This window comes from Corvus moneduloides, chromosome 1, assembly GCF_009650955.1.
Source record: "Corvus moneduloides isolate bCorMon1 chromosome 1, bCorMon1.pri, whole genome shotgun sequence".
NCBI classification, from domain to species: Eukaryota; Metazoa; Chordata; class Aves; order Passeriformes; family Corvidae; genus Corvus; species Corvus moneduloides.
In genome coordinates, this window is record NC_045476.1 from 141,023,686 (window position 1) to 141,049,607 (window position 25,922).

The 25,922-nt window shown below is 38.7% G+C and overlaps 1 protein-coding gene across 4 annotated transcripts in view; it reads right to left on the bottom strand.

Annotated features, from left to right (window-relative positions):
• Positions 1–19,764, bottom strand: part of TRIQK (triple QxxK/R motif containing) — a 60,857-nt gene extending 41,093 nt beyond the window's left edge. Inside the window, exons 1-4 of one of the 4 annotated variants that reach the window (XM_032129185.1) lie at positions 19,660–19,764; positions 2,429–2,531; positions 2,156–2,195; positions 1,860–1,940 (exon numbers count right to left, since the gene is read on the bottom strand). In XM_032129185.1, the coding sequence (XP_031985076.1) occupies positions 1,860–1,940; positions 2,156–2,195; positions 2,429–2,452 (145 nt within the window). In that variant the 5' untranslated portion in view covers positions 2,453–2,531; positions 19,660–19,764. Of the gene's footprint in view, positions 1–1,859; positions 1,941–2,155; positions 2,196–2,428; positions 2,532–19,189; positions 19,362–19,659 lie in introns of those variants that run through there. The other 3 variants (XM_032129194.1, XM_032129203.1, XM_032129211.1) reach the window with 3 other exon arrangements.
• Positions 19,765–25,922: the final 6,158 nt, after the last annotated feature.

Here is a 25,922-nt window from a genome sequence, read left to right on the forward strand (position 1 = left end):
CCCTACAATAATTTTTAACACTTGCTTTTGCCAAGTTAAGAGCAATGTATCATGTCTAAAGAAAACGAGCTTATTATGAACCCCCTCTATATTTTGCAGTACCCAATGGATGATGCTGCTGTAGTGTAACAGGGAAGGTGCCAAATTGTTCAGACAACACACCAGGCCAAAACTGTCAAGTCAGCAACATAACAGGATCCCTCTGAGTGCTGGGCCCCAGTACAAATACTCCTAATGCCTTGCTATAGTACAGTGTCCTCTCCCCTGCTCAAGGCACAGCTGATCAGTCCTGGCATCTCACAGCTTTGAGAAGTATAACAGTGTCACACAGTAGTCATGTGCAAGAAACAGCACAAGTTGTGCAAGAGTGGGAGGTATTGAGCCTCCTACTTAAATGAAGCTTTATACCTGCCCTGGTCTCTCCAGGGGTCCTGCTGGTCACCACTCTTTCACTCTGCAGAAGATTTCAAAAAACAACTCCAACCATGGTCACCTGAAAGTGTTCACAAAAAACCAAAAAAAGCAACTCTAAAGGTGGTGGTTGAAAAACAAGTGACCATGACAAAAAATAAGTGGAGAAAATGCCAAAAAACTGCTACAATCATCCTCTACCCAAGCACCCAGTTACATAGGATGAGTTGTCCCAAAAAGAAGCTGCAGGGCTCCCGTTTCTCACCAAACACGTTTGGGTGAAATATTTGTGGTGTCACCTTCTACTGGGCAACAGTTTCGTTGCAAGGTTTTCTACACAAAACCTAAAAAACCCAAAAGCAGAGAGTTCATATTTTTAAACATTTTTCTATTGTATCTGCTTCTCATCCATAAAGGCACTCACAAGCTTTCAGCTATGTTTCTCATAGAATGAGCCAAGGAAATCAGCCACACAAACTACCCAAGATTAGGAAACATAGACCACTCCATAGCTATCTAAACCAAATTAAATACAAAATAATCCCTTACTTACAACTTGATGAGAAGTTGAAAAGACCACTAAAACAGTTACATTAAAATAATCAGGCAGCACTAAAAAAATTAAGACATGACAAAAATACGACTGCTCACATAATCCTAGTTCTTTCACCATGAGAATGCACATTCCAAACAACTTTTTTTTTTCCCCAGACAATTGTTGTTCTCTGCATACTTAAACAGATGTGTGTGCTTAGCAACTGTAAAAGTAATTTACTTAAATAACTGACTGCAGATTAAGGTATTTCATTTTATATACAAACTTTTAAAATACTGTGAATTTTATTTAACATACAGAGACAGAATCCTCATATATGGATTTCAAAAATAACTCACCTTTGCATTTAAGCAAAGAAAGAGGGATTTGAGTTTGCTAAGTATCTATGTGAAGGTACACGTGTGCATGTACATACTTTGTATACATGTTACCTACATATGTAGTAGGTAGGGACAGAAAAAATCCTAAGAAAAGAAATCAATATATTCAAAATATCCATTAGTGTGAGAATAAATGCAGTTATACAATGCAAAAGTCTGTTCAGTGTATCAAAAATTGTTATGAATGAGGAAAGTATCTTGTTAGAAATGCCCATATATGAAATTAGAGACAAACAGGAAAATCAGGAAAGTTCAACCAGTTCAGAAACATTGTGAAACCACTTCACTACAGTATTTCACTAGTGTACCCAAACACAGAGCATATACTTTATCTAAAGTCACTCAAAATACTGTCTTCATAAAGCTGAATGAATTACTCAACAGCATGTAGAAAATGAAGTTTTTGAATAGGAATGCTACATTTTGTTACACTAGTGGGAATTGCTGCGGGGAAAAAAAAAAAAAAGTAGTGGTTTTTTTTAAGCACACAAACTTTTCTTTCAAACTCTTACCTATTTGTTTCCTGTATTGGTCAACAGGAGTCCTTGATGTAGAGGCATCTTTTCTACCCATTGTTTTCAATCCAAAAATCACTGTCAGTATCAGAAAAAAAAAAAACCAAAACAAAAACCACAACATTATTCCTAAATAAATTACCAACTAAATCAATTGCTTATAACATCAGAAAAATGGTAACAAGCAACATTTACATGATTATACACAAAGACATAAGCCTTCCCAGAGTACAATGAAACACTGGAGTTAATCATCACTATTCTGAAGACTATTAGATACATTCTAAACATACCTTTTTCTCCATTGCATGGGTTATTAACATTACAGAATGCCTGTTAGTTTGAATAAAGAAAAAAGAAAGGATTTAAACTGATTGCACTGTAATTCAGCATTTGGTACCATTGAATTACATTTCTATATAATTTATTTCTTTAGTAAACCAGGGAATGAATGTAGTATTGTGAGTTGCTCCCATTATTGGCAAATACATTTATAGCACACACAGGAGTCAAAGGCAGGACTAGGCATGTGTGCTTTCACAGGTGAAATTGCTCCGGAGACCCACCTGCAGACACAGCCCTCCAGCCATCTTGAGAAAAGGGAGGAGCAGATACCTAAAACACAGCAACCCCACACTCTCCTGCCTTCCTGCCACGGGCTCTAGATACCTGTGAATGAAAAGGAAGTGGAGAACAAAAACTGAGAGCTGGGGCTGTGTGCATTTTACACTTCTTAGCCATGGTATTGATAGTTTAAATCACCTTCACTGCATTTAAATAACAACCATCCTAACTCTTGAATGGGCTTCTCATGTTGCACAGTCATGTTGCACACCTCCTCACAAGGTGACACTAGGATTGCACAAGGAACTGCACTATCATCCATACAAAGATGGTCTTTCTGTTATATTGATGCTTCCACACCATTCATGTAACTGAACAAGCATCATCTGAATAGTGCTCTAACAAATTCGTGATGTATCTTTTAACATGCAAAACCTTATGGTTTCATATTCATCCCTTCACAGGGCTGCCACTCAAGTGGCAGATTCTACAAACATGCTCATTTCACCTCTTTTTCCCTAGTTAAGAAATAACTGGCTGTTACAGTCACACTCAAAACACTGGGATCAAACCATTTCGGCTGGGCTGAAGACATTACTCACCACAGTGATGATAAGCCCCACCATCTGACTGCCTGTATGACACAAGAGTCCCAACATCAACACCCACACTCATGAGAAGACTGACATTTTCAAGAAGTGTCAGATTTACTGTTCAAGAACAGAAGACACACAGCAGCCAACCCCTGCCTTTTTCCAAATGGCCCTGGAGAGCACTGTGCCAAGGGCAAACTTTGGCTGAATCATCCTGGGTAGCCACAAACCATGTGCAGATTGTGCACACATGGCTGTGGAGTATCTGCAAGAGTTGTATTTTTCTGTTAGGCATAACCAGCTGTGCTACAGCAAGACGGGCTTCCCTGGTTGCTGCCAAGGCACGCTTTCTGGGAAGTGCAGCCCTGGAAGACACTGAGATGCCAAATCATGACCCAAAAAGCATGCCATGGCACTGCTGAACACTACTGCCAGCATCCCAAACTTAATGCATTCACCATTTTCTCCATAGCTTCAAACACGATTTAAAATACAGTTGCAAAAATGACACCCACCAGTTATTTGTGCATTTTAAAACCACGAAGTTTATTATTTTATATTTATTTATTCTATAGGAACTACTGGCATTTAATGTCAAGTGACAAATCCAGGCTCCTCAATTTCACGTGTGGGACACAGGGCATAAAATGAACTTGCATACTCCAAAGTCAGCAACTTTTGTTAAAATGTATTCAGGAATAATAGCAAGGTACAGAAGAGTGCCATTAATTTTTAAACTGAACTGAAAATTCAATTATAGTGTTCTAATTTTTCCATACATTACTTTGGTTGAATTCAGAGAATACTCCCTGCTTTATGTAAAACACGTAAGCAGTGAATCGTAATCCACTGGGTTGAGTTTCCCCCTCTACTGTGCTTCAGAGAAATTCTCTAAACTGGGTTGTATTTCATAACATTCACATCATAATAATTAGAATGGAAAATAAAAGTATTGTTTGAACTTTCAGCTAACTGAGGAAGTAACAGATACATTTTTGCACTGCAAAACTAGTTCTTGGCTTTTTTCTGCCACTGTTAAGAGACTGTTTTGACTTGCCTTTTGCAATTTCCATAGTCTACTAATGGTTTATAACAAAATATCAGCTGTGAAAGATGTTTGCAGTTTTAGCAATGCCAATAAAACACAAGAAGAAAACACAGGCAAAAATTATTTCCTGACTTATTATGAGCCACAGAGATACACGCATTTGCCCACGTGGCTCAGTGTCACCGACTCTCACATCTAGAACCTCGAGTCCTCTTTGCTCTTCAAAGGGATGCAGTAATCCTCACTCATTTCCACTGCTTTGATGGTTAGATAGCAAATGCCTGAGAAACCCATGGAGACATTGGCACACAGAGCCAGTGACTAATAAGACAGCTATTTGCATAGAAGATCAGCCACAATTTAGAATGTGTTGTGATAGATGTGGAAAGGGAATAACAGAACTATATTAGCATGTACGAAATTGAGATTGTTTTCAAAATTTAATTCCTTAGGGACTATGGCTCATCACCTTCTTTTGTAAAGAATCCCACATTCCCCAAGGACGCAACTTGCCATGAGCCAGATTTAAACTAAAATATGGATTAATAAGAGGTACTATTTATTATTTATGAACCTTGCTGTAGGTTTTCAATGCAACTTTCTAACCATTTCTCGATAAAGAAAAAGCCTGAAACCTTTGTGAGTCACAAAACTAATTCTCCCCATTTAAAATAGCAGTGGTCATCCTACAATAGTTGGTCATCTTTACTATAAAAGAAATTTACATTCAGGTGTCTGAACACTTTGCTGCTTCTGACATCAGCAAATGGAGGATCTGGCTTCTCCTATATTTCTTTGCCAAACCAAAGGGATAGGCAGCATGGTGTGCTGCATGCATCCCAAGCAGCCTTCAAGTCCCTGGAGTTTTAATGATTACATAACCATTTAAAAAAACATGTAAAGGAGCTCGTTACTGCTCCTTTTACTGGCTATTCAAAATATTTGAAAAGTAATTTCAGATAATATGAAGGGAAAGTGAGCCATCCTCAACTTTCAAGCTTTTATAAAAGATGGTTTTAAGAAAACAAAGCGAGGCCTCAAAGAATGATTTTTTGTTTACTTCTGCTTCAGAGATACTACAAGATTAAAAGACATATTTGTTTTTGTGGTACCCTTCACTATTTTGTCACCCCCTTTGGCTTCCCCTCTAGTAATTCACCTTTGAAAGTGTGCACACTCAGAAAAACATAAGATTTTATTCTTCCCTTCTTTTACTCCTAAGCAGTGGCTGATAGTAATTAAAACACATAATAAATTGCCTATTATCACCTCTAAATGTCAATAGCATTCTGTGAGATTAAAATGAGTCCTAAATGTCCATTCAAGGTCTGGCTACACTTTAAATCCCAATTCACTGTTCTTGATGTATACATAGCATTTTCTATGCCACTTAAAAAATAAATTCCAGCAACTACTTTAATGAAATAGAAACTTACTATGAATGACTTTAGGAATACTAATAAAAAATAAGAATAGGATCTATACATACAGAGATTGCACTTTCTACATTATTGGTGCAATACACCAATGATTAATAACAGTGGTAAGTCTTAAAAGTATAAACCAGTGAACACTGAAAAGACCTGCCTATCTGCATGCGTACAAACTTTCTTAGCAGTGATACTTGATAGCATGTCTGCACTCTTCAACAGTAGGTGGCCTAAATATTAACAGTGGGCACATTAAAGAAATCACCAATGAAATAACTGGGTTTGTAACTGAAATATGGTTAGTCAGCTGAGAGAAAAGCAAGTAAAACTTCAGGACAGGAAAGAACCACTACAGAATGTAAAGCTACTGGACCCAGTCTTCAGCATCTGTATATATGCAGAAGTTCCTCATCTTTAATTGCAAATAGGTATCTACCCTAAAAATAACTCCTTTTTTGTTCATTTTGTTGGATGTAATGCAGATTGATCATTTGAACTCATAAACCAAGTAGTTTTTAATATGATTCAAAGATGCTGTGAAAACTTACTGATATCACTGACAGAACTGGTCTTCTCCCAGTTAACTCCATACCTGATAGTTTAATAACCAATGGATATTAAAATATTTACAAGTTACAAGAGAGCAAAAATAGCCTTTTATCCACCTCAGGTAAAAGTCAAGGAGAACATCAGATCCTCTGCAAACATCACGTTATCCCAAAGAACTGGTAGCACTACATTTAAAGTGGGAAGCCATCTGCATGTAGGTATTTTGGAAACTGTTGCTGCTGGTTATTTTAATTGGCTTTTTTGTTTTACTGCTGAAGTACAATAACTAAGGTCTGTCTACACAGCAGTGGATGTAGCCTGAAGCCAGAATTGGTAAAATAAGGTAGATTAATTATTTAACCATACTGTAGCCAAGAGAAAGAATTTAAAAATCTTTACTACTACTACTACCACCTTAAAAAAAACTTAACGAAACGGAAAACAAAATACATTCATATTCTTTAGGTAAATCTTACAGTAGTCTTCCATTCCTCTGGAAAGTCTCTCTCAAAGAATGAGACTATTATTTCAAAGGAAAGAGTACCCTGCCCATGGTGCTTCTTGAATAATCTCTCTCTGCTTTATTTGGGGGTTTATTTATTTTTCTGTTAATAAAAGGAATGTAATACTTCTTTACTTAATTTAGCCTTGAAAAGAGCACAGGTGATTTAAATTTAATGAAATTTAGGAAAATTAATCAAAAACACAGGATCTATAACTCCAGTCAGAACAGATATTAAAATAATTTCAACTTTCTACACAAGGACAACAAACACTGTACCACATCCCAAGATTCAAACCATATAGGAACTACAACCTTTACTCGGGCATATATCAAGCTGTTTCATAGCTTCATGTAAGCACTAGGAACAAAACATACATTGTTATTTCCCATTAGTACCCTCTGCACTCCAGGGAAAGGAGCTGCTCTATTGTTTGTTAGCTATACAGAACCTACAAACCCCATGAAATTAGCTCTGCATTTATTTAACGAAAGTAATAAACAGGTTCATAGGAAATTTCAGCATATTCTCATGGATGTTTCAAAATCCTAAGGCAACATATTCTGAAAAACTAATTTCATCAACAACCCGGATTAGTTGTACTAAATTTCAGGAACATAACTGAGACACACAAACAACACAGCAGGCCATCTCCACTCCCTTTGCAATGAGTGAAGAAAGAAATGTAATGGAAAGGAATCCAAATCACCTCTGGCAATCTTGCTTTCTTGTTACGTTCCCAAACCTCTTCAGAGTGCCTAAAATTTGGTGGGATTGTTTACAACCAAATATTTGCATTTTCTCCTCCAGTGAACAGTCAACATGCTTTTCCTAAACATAAAATGTTTTTAAACATCTGAAGAGTTGAAAAGATTATCCTTAAATGTACTCATAGATAGCAGAACAGTGAAAATTTCAAGGGTGGCAAAACCTGAATAAGATTTTTTAAAAGAACTTAATATTTATGTAAAATTGCTTTCTTACGCAAAAAACAGGCTATTAAAAATGTTAAAAGGTTCCTTCCATTCCCAGGAGAGTACAGTTTGTCTCTGCTTCTACAGCATGAATATGTACTAGGCCAAAACACACTTATAAAAGCACTACTTACACAGAAGAGATCTATTTAGCAATTGGTGTTATTGATGTAAAAAAAAGTATGAAATTTTGCAGAATATTCCTAACTGTAGTGATTCTATGCACCTTACATTGAATTTTCATTATTAGGATGTTATATCTTCAGAACAAGATTCCCTACTTACTTCAGTGACAAGTAGAGCTATAGCATGTGTGAAACACATATTCAATTTAATATGAAGACAAATCCTCATCTGAACAAATTTAAAATTCCAAACATTCAAAGAGGAACTTTTTCCCCCCATTTTTGTGAAACTAAGATGGCACTGATGTGTCAAGAAAATATCCTTAAAGAAGTTCATGAAAGAAAAAAACACACACATGGTTCATTTCTGCCTTGCCACACAGTTCAAAATGTAGTACTTCACAGAGGGAAGAGTAATCTCTGCTAAAAGGGAAAATTACACAATAAATGACACCATATGCAGTATTTCAGAATAACATTCTTCAAAATAACAGAATCTGTCTAAACATTTTTGGGGGGAGTGGGAAGGACATGGGACTATGGTAGAAATCAGAGCAAAAAAGGGTAGAAAGAGAACTGACATCCAGACCACCCCAATGCCTAGAGGCGCATCTGCCAAGGATGGATACGGCTTTCACGGGAGCACCTGCAGATGCTGTACAGACACCTCTGTGGCACGAGGTATAAGGAGGACATCTCCACCACCACCACACAAAACATAGTGAAGTACATGATCTCTGCCTCAAAAGTTCATCGAGTCAAGAGCAACAACAAGAAACAATTATTTGCTCTGACTCAGTAATTAAATCATCAGCAGTGGACACTTTTGCAGTTCAGTTAAATCCGAGCAATTTTACTCCCTCTTTGATCCCCACCACATACCCCTTCAGCACTCATTTCCTTTCATAAAGTAGGGACTAATTTAAATAACAGGTATAAAGCTAGAGGTCATAGACCTTAAATTTCAAAATCAGCTTAGTCTGCCTAAGCACTTCACATTCTTAAATTTAATAGAGTCCCATGTGGTTTTACTGAAGTCTTACTCCAAAACCTCAGAGATTCTGTTTTGCCCTCCTAGGGCATTGTATTACAGCAAGGGAAGAGTGGCTTCTTTCCCTTCTTTAAATGAGAAATTAAGCCCTCTATTATCCCCTCTTTAGTTTTCAGAACCGACAAAAATTCTATTTTTCCTAAATGTTACTTCTTCCCTGGTACTGCCACAAGCTATAGCTTGCTATAAGCCTGAATGCTTTAATTATATACATTTGTTAATTTCTCATTTGTATATTTTCAAGCTTAGGCTCATTTTTGATGGAAATGAAATTCTGATTTCTTCCTCAAGTGAGAAGAAGTATTTAGGGATTATCCTTCCCTTTAGTACGTCCATCTTCAACTACAGTTTTCAACCATCCAGAGGACAGTGTTTTACAAAGTTTTCAATATTGCAAAATAGGACAATGACCTTCATGAAAATAAATCTTGTAACTTCTGAAGTTATTCACACACACACACAAATTGGAACAAGTAATAATTTCATATTGATCATGCTATCATGCTTTTGTATATATATTGTATCATGTTTTTGTTTCTACAGTGCCTTTCTTTTCACTTGCCTTATCGTAAGACTACTAAAAATCCAAGCTTTCTGAGGGAATTATTTAAAAACTGAAACAGTTTTTTTGAACTAATATATCAAAAAAAACTGCTGGATTTTTTCCTTTCTTTTCACACCCCCATGCTGTTTATTAAAAAAAACCCTTTTTAAAGTATATGAGGCTAAGTCTGAGCTTAATTTTTCTCCATTAATTCTAATATTGATACCTATTTTCCTTGAATATGTCTATCATTCAAGCAGAAATCCAACTCTCGGCAAATAAAATTAACTTAACTGAAAACCAGAAGAGAAAACAGCCACAAATAAGCCATGCAGGCACAAAGCTGGGAGGCAGACAGTGCCCTTCTGTAACCTATTTCACTGTAGTATAACACAATGTCCCATCACATGACTTCAAGTCACAGTAATTGCTGGAACTGGTTACCACGTTTATAGCCTAATGATTGCTTCCCTTCTTACCCTGAGCAAGCTTGCAAGAGTTGAAAGCACGCTACAAATGACAGCAGCAAATAATACTTCATTCCACATAAACCTAATCGTAACACTTCAGCAAAACTAAATTATTAGCTCCATTACTAAACCTGGTGTTCAAAAGGACTTAAAGGGTAATCTTTCCATCCAGCATTCAGAACAAATGTGCATTTTCTTCCTTTCTCTCAAGCTACTGCAGCTCAGTAAGTATTAAAGAGACTGATTTATAAATGAAGAAAAAATAGTTTAATGCCATTTTTTTTGTTTCACATGCTGTATTAGGCATTCAGGAAAGCAACTCAGCTTTAAAAAAAAATTACCTATTCTAGTCACCAGGCAAAAGAAACATGAAGTATAGAGTTTAAATTTGATGAGTTTGGTATTTATCTTTTCCTCCATTATTCAACAGCTGATTAAAGATAGAGTAATCACAGAATCAGTCAGGTTGGAAGAGACCATCGTGGGTTATCTGGTCCAACATCCCTGGTCAAGCAGGGTCTTCCTAGAACACATGGCACAGGACAGCATCCAGATGCAGATTTTACCCACAAAGACCAGAACATAAAGCTGGCATGCATTTCAGTCTTAACACAATATATCCTTTTTTGTACTTTTTTTCTTTAAAACCGAGACAAAAACCAATAGATAACCAGTAGCTAACTTAGTGTTAACAGATAAAATGTAAAGTTCAGCCTTACAACACTTAATAATGAGCTTAATAGTCAGGTTTAGGGAACACAGACCCATAGTTGTTAGCAGCAGCATTTTCAAAGCCAAGTAAGTCCTACTCTACTGGTTTTGAAGGATTAGGCCATAACTGGGTGAAAAGTTTAATACGGTGTAAATAACATCAGCTCAGTAGCTTCCAAAGTAGTTCAAAGCAACAGGGCAAGCACACTCTCTGCAGATTTTATCTAAATTGCTCAAGACTTGGCTCTCCTGAAAACTACCTAGAGATCCCATTAAAGGCAATGATTTATAGGATAAAGAATAAAGTAATAGCTTACATGATACCATCTCTTTGGGAACTTTATATTGTATTTGGGCAAAAAGGGGAATATAAGATCATTGATATCTATCTACAATCTGAACCTTGAACAAAGATTGAATTAAAGGAATGGATCAAAATCAGGCTAAAACCTTTATATGCATCCAATGGAAAAATAAGCTTTGATAACCATCAGAAAATCTGGTAAACTGTTTCCTTGCCTCATTTTAAGGCAGAAAAAATTGTGATGCACAGCTGGGAAGAAACACAGCAAAATGAAAAATCATCAACCAGCAGGAAAGTATCAGTTGAAATAGTAGAACATCATGTGAACATCTGAAGATTTTGGATGCAACCATTTGTGCAAATGTCTGATTGGGCTCTTTTCATGGCTCTTCCCACTAATGGGAATGGGGTGGGAGGAGACTGCATCCCCGTCTCTTCCCTCTGCTCCTAAACAGCATGCAGGCATGTCATAAGGAAGAGATTTTGCTTCCAGATTCATTGTCCAGAAGAATGCCAAAAGAAAGGATGACACTGAGACAAACACATTAAAGAAAAGTATTCCTTTGGATGTTGCGAGTCGTTCAGTATGAGTAAAATTCTAGTTACTATAAAAATACTGGTGAAGTACAAAATTGAACACATTTTGATGAGTGGCTGCTTTAGGAGATGGCACATTTTTTTAAGATCCTAGATTCTGATGTGTTAAAGGTTGGCCTTTTCTGGCCTAAAAGATACCTCTGATGAGAGATTCCTATACCACAAACCACTTACAAATAGAATAATTATAAGTCTGCTAAAAGATGTAATTTGAAAAGCAGTTTGTGATCATTTCATCAGGAACCTAGCCTGAGATGAAACAGCAGGTGACAAACCACTCCAGTTGCTCAAACTTCCTGGGTGCATCTCTCTCAGCACTACAGATTTGCACATGCCTTTGGCTACAGTCAAGCAGAATGTGTGCTTCTGCCATGAAGTTTTATTAGGAGAAGGTGGATGCACTGCCTGAAATCTAGCCTTGTAGATGACAGACAACAAAAAACCTTCTAGAGCATACAGTAAAATGAGTTCAGATTGGTTTTCTTAAGAATACACCAACATCACAAGAAACTGCAGGTTTGTTCTCTTCCTGCTCCAATTGCCCAGTCTGGCCACTACTGTATCAACAGCTGTACAGCTCTGAAACTAAAAGTTTAAGAAAAGCTGGGTCAACTCTGAAAATGAAGCTGTTGATTCCTCTTTTACCTTTCAAAAGACTTCATCCCATGCACTCAGCTTTAAAGCTGTCCCAGTTGTTTCCACACTGATCTATATATTTATTTCAATAAGGTGAGTAAATAAAAATGTCTAACAGTGTAGTACAGGGGAAACATCTTTCTAGCTCTTCACTCTTTCCAGCAACGAGTGTTTAAGTGTGAAGGCTCAAAACCCAAAAAGAGACAAGTTTGGTCAGAGAGTCATTGCCCTGAGCTTTTTCCTACACACATTATTCCCTCCCCTTCAAGGTCCCCTCAAGGTACCGTACATATTCTATAGTGTCCTTCTATGGTCAGGATACAGAACTGAACCAAGCCTATACAATATACGTAACTTGTGTGCAATAAATGACAGAATACAAGTGCTTTGAATTCCTTATTCTGCATATATGGCTATGTTTTAGTACAGCATTCACATTTACATCATAATTTCCATGGCTCTATATAAACATGCATGAAGATAAACAGGCACTCTTCCCATGCAAAACTGGAAGAATTCACCCAGAAGCTTTGCTTCGTAAATTATTTCAGATGTATTTTAATAAAGCCATAAAAGATATTAGCAAGTGTGCTGGGAACTTTAGTTTTAAATTATTATGACCTGTTACTCTAACAGAAGTTATTCATAGTCTTTAACCCCACTGGTGTACTTAAAATGAAAATAGTTTCAAGTTTTTTTCTATAGGTTTTGTCTCTGTAATAATTTTTCCAGAATACCCTTCCTGTTTAGCCTGTTGGTCTCTACCTTTGTATAAACAAAGATACCAAAATAACCCAGGCTTTCAAATTATTCTATTTTCCAGAATAAAAAGTAAGCAGCAATCTAAGAACGCTTTATTAACCTTTTCACTCCAAATTACAGAAAGATTCATTCATAAATTAAATAGCATGTCAAAAAATTCCAAGGAAAGCAACATCCACCCTTGCTTTTACCATTTTATGATCTCAGAAACAAACAAACAAAAAAAAAAAAACAACAAAAAAAAAAAAAACACAAAAAACAAAAAACCAGGAAACTATTAGTTACTGCAATTCTTAGCAGTTCCATTAAAATACTCAAATTTGTTGAAAAAACAAATTCTAGAAAGCTTTCCATGCTGCATATATATACAACAAAATAGAAACAATGCTTTTCATGTCCTCTGCAAAGGGAAGAAATGACAAATTCAGAGAGATTCAGCTTCCCCTTGCCTAGAACACTAAACAGTACAGGCGGGCCTCTGCAGCAACCAGGTGGAAGGGAGAGCTAACAGAGCTCGCTGAGGGAAGGCAGACGTGTGGTCAGAAACACCACAGCAAGCTTGAACCCAATCTCAAACCCACCTATCAAGGGCAGTTCTACTAACAGAACGTAAGTCTGTGTCTTTCAGGACCTTCATCATGCTTTCAAATTTTTCAGGACATGTTTTCCATAGAAATAAAACTGGATGCAACACTCCAGCACTGGTCTTAACATGCTCCTACCCCTCCTCTCCTAGGCAGTACCAGCCCTTCTTGACACTGCCCTGCACTTGAATCCCCTTTGTCTACAGGACCTTCCCCACAAACCTCTAAGTCTTCCCTCAGCCACAGCTTTACAAGATAAAATATTTCCATTCTGCACACACATCCAGCATTCCTCATTCCTCAACACACGCACACAAATTGCATTCTAACATACTCATGTTACCATGATCTCAGCCACACTTTAAACTTCATCCTTTCTTCATCAATCCAGAAATCACTGAACTATTCACCATTTGCCATTATTGCCTGTATGTTTACACACAGACAACTGACCAAAATGGCAAGCATATCACACCTGATGCAAATGCTGGGGGAAGTCCCCACAAGCTCTCAACCATTGACAGTGGCCTCTAGCCATTACTTCTGAGTGCTGTCAGCTCACCAGTTCTTTATCCATTTTATTGTTACTGTACAGTCCTAATTTTAAAATTAATTTTAGTTGAATAACAGTAAATCAAGGACCTAACCAAATTTAAATGTTAGCTAGATAAATAGTGTGCATTCAGTCTGACAGCCAAGACACAAAAACAAAACAAGTAATACACTGCTTCAGGTTAACTGTTTCCTTTTGGCAAGAGCATAAATAATACAAAACTGGTCTAGCTAGCAGTAAAGTAAGTGATGCAATCTTAACTGGAGGCAGTGTAACCAGCTCCACACACAATGAGAGCAACACACAGCCTACTGAACAATTTTTATGTATTTTTATGTAATACACATTACATGAAAACATCTTTTAGGCTTGATCACTTTTAAAAGTAGACAAAACCATGGGGTCAGAGTTTATCTAGAGATGGTGATATGGTAAAGCCAAGTACAGAAATGTCCTCCACATGGACTTGGTAGAGTGACAAACTGAAAATACAGGTAATTTGAAAAAGAAAGTTTTAAACATTTTCAACTTAAAACTACAGAGGAGTCTCATCAACAAGCTGTGAGTGTCTGAGAGGCTTTAAGATGTTGGTAACCCAGGTGCTTATCTCCTGCCAGGCTTAAGGAGGCTACAAGAAAGGACAACAAAAGGGGCTATGTTCTCTGCCCAGGACCCAATTCCCAGCGCCTGCTCAGCACAAGGCACCCTAAAACAAATGTGAGTTCAGGCGAGGGAAGTGAACTGAGGTGCAGGTATTGCCAGCTCTTCCATACAGACTGCAATCTGAGGGGTGGCGAGAACCGACCAGCTGGCAGCATCTTAAACTACAGCATTTAAGGCTTCCAGAGTACATCTGCCAGAGCCATTTGTGAATAAATTTCAGCATAAGAGTTTGTAGAATTGAGAACTTCATATGTAAAGATTACAATGAAAACACAATAGATAAAAGCACAAAAAGCTACAAAGGCTGATTGATAATGAAAATGTGAGAGGGAATTATCATGGGTAAACTTAACCTTTTCTTCATTTACACCACACAGCACAGCCGGAGAGAACACAATCGAGACTTCGAAATCTACTACATTTTCAACCCAATCTGTTTCCCCAATATAAAAACAGTTCATGACATAAAAGGTTATTATTTTTTTCCACTATTTATTTTATTTCAATAGAAATATATGAGGATTAATTCAGCTTTCTGGCTAGAGACAACTAACTACAGACAATGCAACCCCACTTTCATTTTGTTGTCTTATCTAAGACTAGAAATAACAGCATTAATAAGTGGCAACAAACTTGTGTAGAAAATGGTGTGCTTCAGCTTGCCCTCTGGATTTTAACTCTCCACTACCATGCCAAACACTAACCTACTGCCAACATTTGCTCTTTTACCCTCTCACATTTCTCCTTTCAACTGTAAGTGACTTCTCCACCATAAGTTTCTGCTGTCAGAACAGTCTTTCCCCATTTATCCAGCTCAACATCTAGTCCTGGATTTCTGCTGTACCCTTTCTTTCCTATCGCCCATGCTTCTTTACAAACACTGCTGGATTTACATTGCCTAATTCATCAGCCTTTCTTCCCAATTCTGCCTCGTTTTTGACTGTAAAACATAGTGAGTGAAGGATGATGACAAGAACAATCACAACACATGAATGAACAATATTTTGATGATGTATGAATTATCATATGTAAAACTGCAAAAAATCCCAAGATACAATAAACAGTATTGTGCAAAGCTCCACTGTCACTGCAGTGTGTTTAGAGACGGAATCAAACTTAATGCTGATTTTTAGCCCTGTGGCTAAAAAAACACAAAACAAATGAGAAACAAAGGAATTAGCACTGTCCATGTCAGGAATGCCTCAAGTATTTATTCAACCCACTGAATTACAAGGGTATCTATGCGCAGCTAGTGATACAAAATCACCTGGGATTCCATGACATTTTCCCATGACCTTCAAACATAATTCTAAAGAATAAAAATGTATCAGGAATCACACACTGTTGCAGATAATTCTGCAACATTAAAGCTGCATTAATGCAAGTCCTACATGGAAACACACACAAAAGAACTTTTTATTCTTCCGTAGCCGTACCAGTGACTATCTATGTTTGTCATTACATCAAACAAGAGCTCCTTCTTCTACAGCAAACACCACAGTTTTTCTGGATCCTTCCTTCTTATTTTCTTTTCAAAAGAAAAAAAATTGTTACCTGTTCACTTTGTGTGCCAAAAAATACTTCAAGAATAAACCTGATTAATAAAGAGCTATAAGATACCTTGTGTTTCCTCATCTCCCCTACCAACTATGCTACGAGGTTTACACTGTACATAATACTGCAATGATATATTGGATCATCAGGTTTGTTAACTAAAAGCAGTTTCAGTGGCCCTATGATTGATAAACTACAGGACTATTAAAACATTAAAAATGTTAATCTTTGTAATAATCTCCTGAAAAATTTTTGTATTAATTTAAACCATGGATCATTTTAATATTTAATCATTGCAGACTTCACTCGGAATGAGGATAGCCATTCACTGAAAAGTACTTCATTTTTTATTCTGAAAAATGATCAGCTAGTATTTATTCTGTAAATCTCTTCACATTTTTTCCTCAAGCAAATAAACCCACAAGCAAATGAAAAAATCCACAAGAGCAGAAAAATTTAAGGCACAGTTTGTGTCAGAAAACATTGACTTTCACACTCCTGTTTCCCAGGAGTAACTGCATTACAAGAGTAGTATTGTATGAGAGTCGGAGGATTGAGGGAGGCTTCTACTGCAAATGGAAATCACTGGCTTCTTTGTCTACACCTTACAACCATCTATGTTTCACTCTCTTTACATAGCTCGTATCATGTAAGCATCATAATTCATTTATTCTTCACAAGTCCTTAACAGAGTGACTCGGCTCCCCACAATATTAAACTGGTTTAGGTTTTTTAACAGGCAACCCAATTTTGTAACATTAGCCCACTCCTATCCTCTCCTGTAATTCACAGCTTGCCTTGGTTAATGCAAAATTTAGATTAATATAGAAATATCCCAAAGAAAAAATCCTAACAACTTCCTAGTTATGATAAAAATCTCACAGAAACTCTGTAATTCTAATTGTGATTAACAGTAACTAATCTTGATGGTATCAATTCATTTCAACAGGTACTTAAAATTATCTAACCAAAACTAATTCATGGTCTAGAGAAATGAATTTCACAGACAAATGCAAGTATAATATCTTCACTGTGCTGCAAAAAAATAACCCAAAGAAAACAACCCTTGTCTTGTTTTCTACATGGCATCTACTAAAACTGGACGTTTCCTGGAGCTACTGCTGTAAGGTACACTGAGCTTCAGTTGGCCTTTAGACTGGGCTGCAGGAATTTGGCTGAAATATTTGAATTAAGTAAGTCCTAAAAATACCTTGGGCAGTACCACAGGTTAATATATTAGCTTACATGACTAGACTTCATTCTGTATTTTTGACCAATAGTGAGGTAGAAGATTTTCAAACTGACACACAAACCGGCTTCCCTATGCAAAGAGGCTGCAGAGGCTACATGAGCTACATAATCACAGAACTGGCAGAAGTGAGTGTGGCATCTTTCCATGCATATAAACTTACTCTGCATAGCTCAAATTCATGGAAAAAAACCACAATCAACCAAAGAGCAGCAAAAAAGGTGCTGCCTTTAGTCCTGATTTCACAAGGAAAGTATGTATCTCCTTGCATATTACCTTTCGCTAAAGTACGTTCTTACGGAAAGACGTATGGAAAAATCCTGGTCATTCAATGTGATGCAGTAATAAACTCTGGAACTCAGTTGCTTTTATCTGAAATGGAAGGCATAGTCCTGTTCACGTGACTTTAAAAAAGACACATATGTGTCTTTGTATGAAATCCAATAGAAGACTTAAAGCTAATTACATAAGGACTTTTACCACTGTTAATCTCTGCTTTAAAAATCTGATGAAGAAAACTTTCAAAACCTGTATGTCTGAAGAGCTCCCACACTTGCACTGAAAAACCACTTTCTACATTGTTTTCGCAGATACAAAATACTATTTTAAGCACAACAAGAAGTCAGTTATAGAACACTGCGGTAATCTCTTCTTGGCTACATGAATCACATTCACAGAATTCCCAGGATTGTTGATGGACCTCTTGAGGTCGTCTACTTGTGCTCACCTACTCTTGCTCAACCATGTTTAGCTAGAAGACTATGCATAAATTATATCTGAAGTAGACTTGCACCTTTCCAACTTCCGTGAAGACAGAAAAGAAATCCTAGTGAGTAAATTATATTATTTCATGACAAAAGATAATCACGTCAACAAAAAAATTGGCCAAACTTTTCTTTAAGTGAGCAGACATGTTATTTTCTGAACAATGAAGTTTGCCCCAGTCCATTTTGTACCAAAAAGTGATTCACCCAAAGATGACATGCCAAACAGCAGTACTTAAGGAATGGTTCAATTTTCCTCATATTTGTAGTATTTTGTGTATCTCTTAAATATCACTTTATACAGTTTTCCACCACAGATGTCACCTATCAGTAGCAAAGGCTGGATTAGAACGCAATGCATCTTTAATAGCAGGTATCCTTCCATTCTGACTAGCTTTTCAGGAATGAGCCTGGGCCCCAACAGGAAAGAACTCAAAACCTAAGACAGGTAATTGAATTACTGAGTGTGAAGGTGTGTACTGCATATACAGCCCCATTACACCATAAGCTCTTTCAGAGAGGGTTTCTGGTACTACTGTGAACTGTCCTTGTAACTGTGAGGGCTGATGAAGGTGGACCAGCTTGCAAGCCACACGAACAGAGTGGCAGAGAATCCCCTGCCAACACTTCACATTTAGAAGTTTTGCAGCTCACATATTCTCACATATTTCTGTCCAGGATTTTCTGAGCACAGGCATGACCAGAGCACTCTGCAGAGAACACAAAGGAGTCCAATGTACCCGGAACACATCACGCCTGGAAAGCAAACATTGCCAGCTCAACAACTCCGGGCTGGATCAGATTTACTACACATCCACAGCCGGTCGAACACATCCAGCAGCACTACAAGGCCCGGTCTCACTGCGCGTGGGGGGTCAGCACACACAGACTGTCCAGCTCCACACACCCGAACATCCCACACAAGACAAGGCTCCACACACACACCCAACCACACCGCACGGGCCGGCAGCGTATGAGCAGTCGTGCTCACGAAGGACAGCCGTGAGCTATCCTCGCACGGAGGCACCGCAGGCTGCGGCCACTTCGGCGCCGCTGGTGTGCCCGAGCCAAGCCTCGAACACGGCTTCACCGAGAACACCTTGGTGAGGAGTACGCTTCCCTCCAATTCGGCTGCCTGGTGAGGGTCATACTCCTCCGGGCACGGAAAAGCAGCCCTGGCAGCCGAGGGATCTCGGTGCGGTGAACCAGAACACAAGCCCCGGCCCCAGGACGACGCACCGCGCCGCCTTTCCCGCCCACGCCCAAAATGGCGGCAGCAGCGTCGACCCCCGCCCGCCCCCAGCCTCTCAGCCCGCGGTCCGGGGGCGGGGCCGCTCGAATTGACAGCGCGCTCCGGCCAATCGCGGGGACGCGCGCTTCCCGCCGGCCAATGGCAGGGCGGGCCCGCGGCGGTCAGCGGGGCGGCCGCGCGCGCCGGCGGCGCGGGCCCTCCCTGCCCGCGGGCCAATGGCGGCGCCCCCGCCGCGCGGGAGGGGCGGGGGCCGGGGCAGCGCCCGCTCGGGTCCGGCGGCCGCGGCCTCTCGCCCACCCCGGGACGCGGCGCGGTACCTCGGGCCGAGCGGCAGAGCTCCGCCTCCTCCCTCCTCTCTCGGCGGGGAGACTTCCTGTGCTAGCGGGGCTCCCGCCACCTCCTGCCCGAGCGTCCCCGCCTCCCGGTCCCGCCCGCTCTGCCGCAGCCCCGCGGTACTTGCGGTGGCGAGGTGGCTCCCGCCCGTCTATGGCCCTCGGGTGTGCAGCAGGGTTTCTCGGGGATGATGCTTTGGGGGAGGCTGAAGGCCACGGAGTGTTTCAACATAGCTCACTCACCCTCCGCTCATTTTTTACCACTGTATTTCTTGCCTGTTTCAGAAATGTCGCTCCAGACTCATAGAGCAAAAAGCACGTCGTAGAATCACAGGATGGTTGGGGGTTGGAAGGGACCGTAAAGATCATCTAGTTGCAGCACCCCATCATCCTCACTCATCACAAGGCCACTTCAGTGGGAACTTTAAAAGTCATGAAAAAAAACACATGGCAAATTACGAACAGGGAATTTTTTGGCTATCTTGAGGCGGTGCTGGGTCTTCTACAACAGATAATTCCTTCACTTCTGTGCAAGAAGCAAGCCACTGACTCTCGGAACAGCTTACTGATTAGTATTGCAAGTGCATGCTTTGGTTCCTGCAAAATGGCACTTGATAACCAAGTGTAACACTCCCTTATAAAGAAAGATACACAGAAAGAGAAATATTTGCATTTGTTTACCTCTGCAACTTTGGAAGTGAAAACCATACCCAGCTGAACTTTCCCATCTTTCTAGATGACATGCATATAAAATGGAGAATAAGCCTGCAGAGAAGTTGATTAATCAGAGTTTGTGTCTTGCATGCATACCAAACCAGGGTTTTCTCCAGTCATTTCTACAGCAAGCTTAATAGATGCTTCAAATGATACAGAAGGATAACCTATCCTGATTTTGTGTGATGAGACAAAATGCTTTTTTTGTATCCTTTCATTTTGCCAAGAAATCTCATACTAAGGATATTTAGCTGCTTTGAATGTGGCAGGTCACTAGACACGACCTTACATTTTCTTCCCAAGAAATCTTGTGCCCCTCTGGAACTGGAGTTACTACAACCACTGTGGGCACCTCCTCTGATTTTTCTAACTTCTCTGTTCAGAATTTTCAACAATAATTTTATTTCATTTGTAAGCCTAATGGTAGGGCAGGAATCATATACATGTAGAATATTTTAATACTTCATTTTGGTCCTTTGATTGGTTTAATATGATTAAGTTAAACCCAAGTCATGATTATGCTCATGGATATTTAAATATAGTATTATGTAAAAAAACAGCAATCACATTCAAATAGACGTTACATGTGATTTTTGACTGTGGAATCACAACCAAAAAAATCCCATGAAGAAATATCAGAAGCAGTGTTCTTGGCTACATTATTTTGTATTATCTGAACCACTGCTAAGGAGTTTGTCCATGTGAGTCCTAGTAGCAAAATACTTCTGTTTCTAGTTCAGTTTCACCTAATTTGACCTAATCACAAGATCCATTTCACTGCTGAGTTGTTCTTCTAAGTGATAAACCAGCGTATGCACAGCAGCCTCAATACTTAATCTGTAAAGAAGCCATAAGGAATTATGACTTCGTGAAAAAGAGCTCTATGAGCACTGAGATGTTTTCACCATTTTAGTTTCACTGTTTCATGTTTTCATTCTTAATCCTCATTTTATGGGAAAATTGTTTGTTTCCCACTGCGGTTTTTTTTCTGCAAGAAGGGATTCACACTGGTCAAAATGGAATGGTCAGAAAGGCAGTTGACATTTAGATGATGAAGTGCTACTGACAAGCTTGCTGCGTGTTGTGGGATAAGAAGCAGCCTGGCTGGAGTGTATGTGTTCTAGGATATATTTTATGTGTTTCTTACAGGTATAAATAGAGGAGAGGAACCATTACTATTATGTGACTGTAACTGAAATGTATGTCAGTCAGAGAGGGATTTTTGTTGATCTTGCCACACCCATCAGTTTTCTGTCATATCCCTGGATCAGTTTAGTGTAAAACTAAATGTATTTTTAAATTACATAGCTTTATCTCACAATTTTTTAAAGTAAATGTATCAGCCATTGTTTTCATTGTTTTCCTGGTTTTTCTCCTGTTTTCATTCTTTCACAAGCTCTTCAGCTTCTTCTGACAATTTGACAAGAATCTGTCCCTTTTTGTTCTCATCATGTGCAATGATTTTTAAGTTTATGATTTATGAAACTTTTTTTAACAGAAGTGTAGTTAAGCCCATTGAAATAGGTTTCCTTTTTTATTTATCTTTTGCAAAGCTCCAAGAAGCAGTTCCTGAGCTTTTAGAGCTTAGTTAGTTTAGGTAAAAGGTTGGGAAATATTTCTCAGTGTCTTTGTTCCAGCTTGACAACACAGATTAAATTAACATACAGAAAACTATCTCCCCAAAGTGCAGCAACTTGTCTACTGTCTAACCTGATGTCTCCTCATGTACTCTAACCACCAAGTTAAGCTCAAAGATGTGAAACAATGTTCTTGATTATTTTTATTCTATTAATTTTGCTATCACCAAGTAAGCGTTCTGTCCCATCTCTTACCCTGAACTGTAGCCTGAGTGTTGCAAATAAAACAGCTATTTGATTGGGTCTACTATTCAGACTAACATTGAAACTTTCAGGTAATACTTTGCTTCAGAACTTCTAAAAGGTACAATATCCCCCATCTAACCACAAAGCTAAAACACTCTTCGTGCTCCTGTCACTTCCGAACAATGTAATTTTTGGTGGCTTTGACAGATACAGTCTTGCTCTTCTCATATCCAACCAGAACTGCTACTGAAAGAAATAATCACCTTAGCTCATCCCTTTATCCATGTAATTCCTCACTTTGCATCTCTCCAATGTCTCCCATCTCTATGCTGGCTCTGTACACACTTTGTCTTCGTTTTCAAATCCTTTATTCCTGTCCTGTCTTGTTGTCACTTAGCTTTTATATGTCATTGCTTGCCTCTGCCTAATAAAGAATTCTGGTTCCACTACTGGTTGTTTTTTTTTTTTTATACAAACCCTGTTTTGCTTTCCCCACGTCACTCTTTCTCTCAAATCCATCTAAAAGAGAGGTACAGCAGGATTAGCTCCTGTTACTTATGCTGCTGTTGTGCTGTGCCTACTCCTATCATGCTTCTCCCATACTTAGTAGTTCTGCCTGTTAGCTCATGTCTAGTCTTGCATTTCAGTTCCAAGTTCTACAGCACAGATACCTTCCTCTTGCTATGTTAGGTTGGTAGTTGACACCACTGTCCCTAAAATCAGGCATTCCTAAAATCCCTGCAGCATGGCTCCCAACAACTGTCCTTACCCATGCTTCTTGCGGGGTAGAAGGGTTGTGGAGCCTATCCTCTCTCCTTCCAGCCTTCCAGCTGAAAATCTCAACATGATGTCAGTCATGATAGATGGTGCATTTTGTGACACAGCCAGCCTGCCATTAGGACAAACTCATTTCACTGAACCATCTGATGGTAATGACTTTCAGTGACAAACTGACCTAGGCTGGCTCAAGTCAGCATGCTGGAGGTGAAAGGCTTCATATTCCATTACCAGGACTCTGAGCCATCAAGTCTGCTCCATCCCACCCCTACTTAATCTGTATTGATAGACTTGGTAGCATTTTCCTAACTGCCCTCATCCATACAGATGTCTGCTGTTGTTTTGTTGATGCGGTCAATCAATATTACATTAAATGTTACCTTCCGTTTACCCTTAATTGTCTAAAGTAGCTGTGGTGTTTTCATTATTTATACAACTATACCATTAAATTATGCATTCCAGATTAAAAGAATAAAAGACTTGTTTACATTTTTATTATTGCTCTGGCATCAACTTTTGGATTTCTGTGTAAAGAAATTAATCTCCTATCGGAGGGGGAAATGGGGAGTGACAAGCTCTAGCTCCTGTTGCCTCTGGGACGTAATTATGCTTGCAAATACAAAACCAGAAAAAATCATAAGCTTAACACAGTAGACACTCTTGAAAGTTTCATCTCAGCATGAAGCTATGTTTTAATTATTATTTTTGTCTGCATTGTTCAGATCGACAGTGCACCAACTAAAGTAAGTGCTTATCCTAGTTAATTCTTCATGAGACTTATGTCACTGGAAGATGCATTTAATTTATTTCCTTTTGCTTTCCTTAAGCTGGCATGGACTAAGTGGTTATCTATAAACATTCCACAAAGGTTTTGCTACTTTAGGGCCAGATCCAAAGCCTGTTGAGTCAATTTGAGCCATCAAAGGTCTTTGGAACACGCCCTATTACAAGACAGAAGTAAGCTGTGATTTGTTTGAAGAATAAAGAAAGGAAAAACTCGTTTATATTTTACAATATTAACAGATTTCCTATATGATAGAGATTTTCCATTCTTATGAAGCGTATTTGGACACTTAGACATCCCCACTCACTTAAATGATAATTATATATATATATATATACATCCACACATATCTATCTGTGCATGTCATGATTCCAACTGAAGATAGATAGCATTATAATAAAATCTTTTTCTGCTACAATTTCTGCTTGCAAATATTAATCTGTGTAACACATATAGTTGTTATACCTGAACAACTGTCATCTCTGTTGCAGAAGATTTTCCTATTTACTGATTTAATTGGGTAATTACAATGATGTATTTCATATTGGGGAAAATACCATATTTTGAAAATTCCTGTGACACTAGCTTGGTTCATTTTATTTAAAAAAGCTGACCTGCTAAGTATAAGCATAATAGTTACCTGTTACAGGATCAAACAAAAAGCTCAGCTTCCAAGAATGAATGTGGGTTTTGCAATGGCAAAATAAACCTAAGAAATGCTCTGCCTCTAAATATTAGTGTGGTCATCCAGGAAACAAAAACCTATTTACAATTTTACAAATTATTTGTAATATAATTTGGGATCCGTATTTTCCGCATTGCATGATAGTGCCCTAAATTACTAGGCTGATACAGTTCTCCTCAGTATCCCACAGAAATCTCCTCCAATTTGTATTAATAGTAAAGTATTCTATTAAGTCTGGAATTGAACTTCATTTTCTCCCACACAGATGTGTGCCTTAAGTGAAGTATACACCATCCTCCTTTCTACAGTACTGTCCCAGTAGCTAATAGGGAGTTGAACACATCAGTAGGATAAACAGAGAGCTTTTTATCCTACACCAGTTATCCAACAGCAGAATCCTTAGGACCCTCTCCTAGCAAGAGTGGGACCTGAAATCTCTTCTTTGTTTCTAGTGGAGTAGAAAGAGGGGAAGTGCTCCAACCTTTCCTTTCTTTTTTTCCCCCCGTCTCTGGGACCTTTGAATATGAAGGCCCATTTTGCTAATGAAGACTGAAGCAAAGGTATCCGTTCAGTACCTTTACCATGTCCTGGTATGTCACTGAGCACTGAGCTCACATTTTCCCGGTCTTCCTTTTGTCACCGAAACATACTTGTATGTTTTGTTCAGGATGTGCTTTGACACTGAGGTCATGGCACATGCCCTCTATCTAGAACAGTGTGTCCACATGCCAACAACCTGTCAGTAATCATTCCTAGTGGGTGATGACTCGTGCTTCAGGAAGCTTGAACCATGTTTGGGAATAATTTGGCAGAGCTGGCCAAACCAACACTGTGTGACTTTGTAGGTACTTAGTAGCACAGGTGATCAAAATGCAAGTGCCCAGGATCAGCCTTTGGCAGAGTTCATTGTACTTCTGTCTCTGTGTTACCAGTCAAGAAAGAAATCCTGAAGTCCCTGTAGATCTGAAAACTTCAGCTCAGAGCCTGGCACAGATCAGAAAATCAAAATAGAATAATCATAGTTGCTTAGAATGGAACAGAGGACAGAATGAAACAGAAGTCCTTATTATACCACAGTATGTATCACTGTATCTTGTCACCTTGTCTCAGGAAAGACACCTAAAACCTAAAATCATTATAGAGGTGGGTAACAAGAATGTTCAGATTTGGCTGCTGAAAAAGAGATTAAACAGATGAACATTCTTCATCCTGGAAAAAAGATAACGTGAGAAAGTAATTTCTTGCAGAGTGTGTAAATAAGGAGCAATTGTTTGCTGCTTCCCAAATCTAAAAAAGAAGAGGACAGCAAGTGAAAAAAAAAAAAAACAAATCCAGGCAGCAGGTTAAAAACAGAGGTCTTTGCTGGACTGTGGACCTGCTTTCTTGTTTTGCTTTCTCTGTGGTGATCAGTAGACCCAGTTATCTCCTGCACTCTGCCCATCATGACTGATGCTGTGGGTTTGGG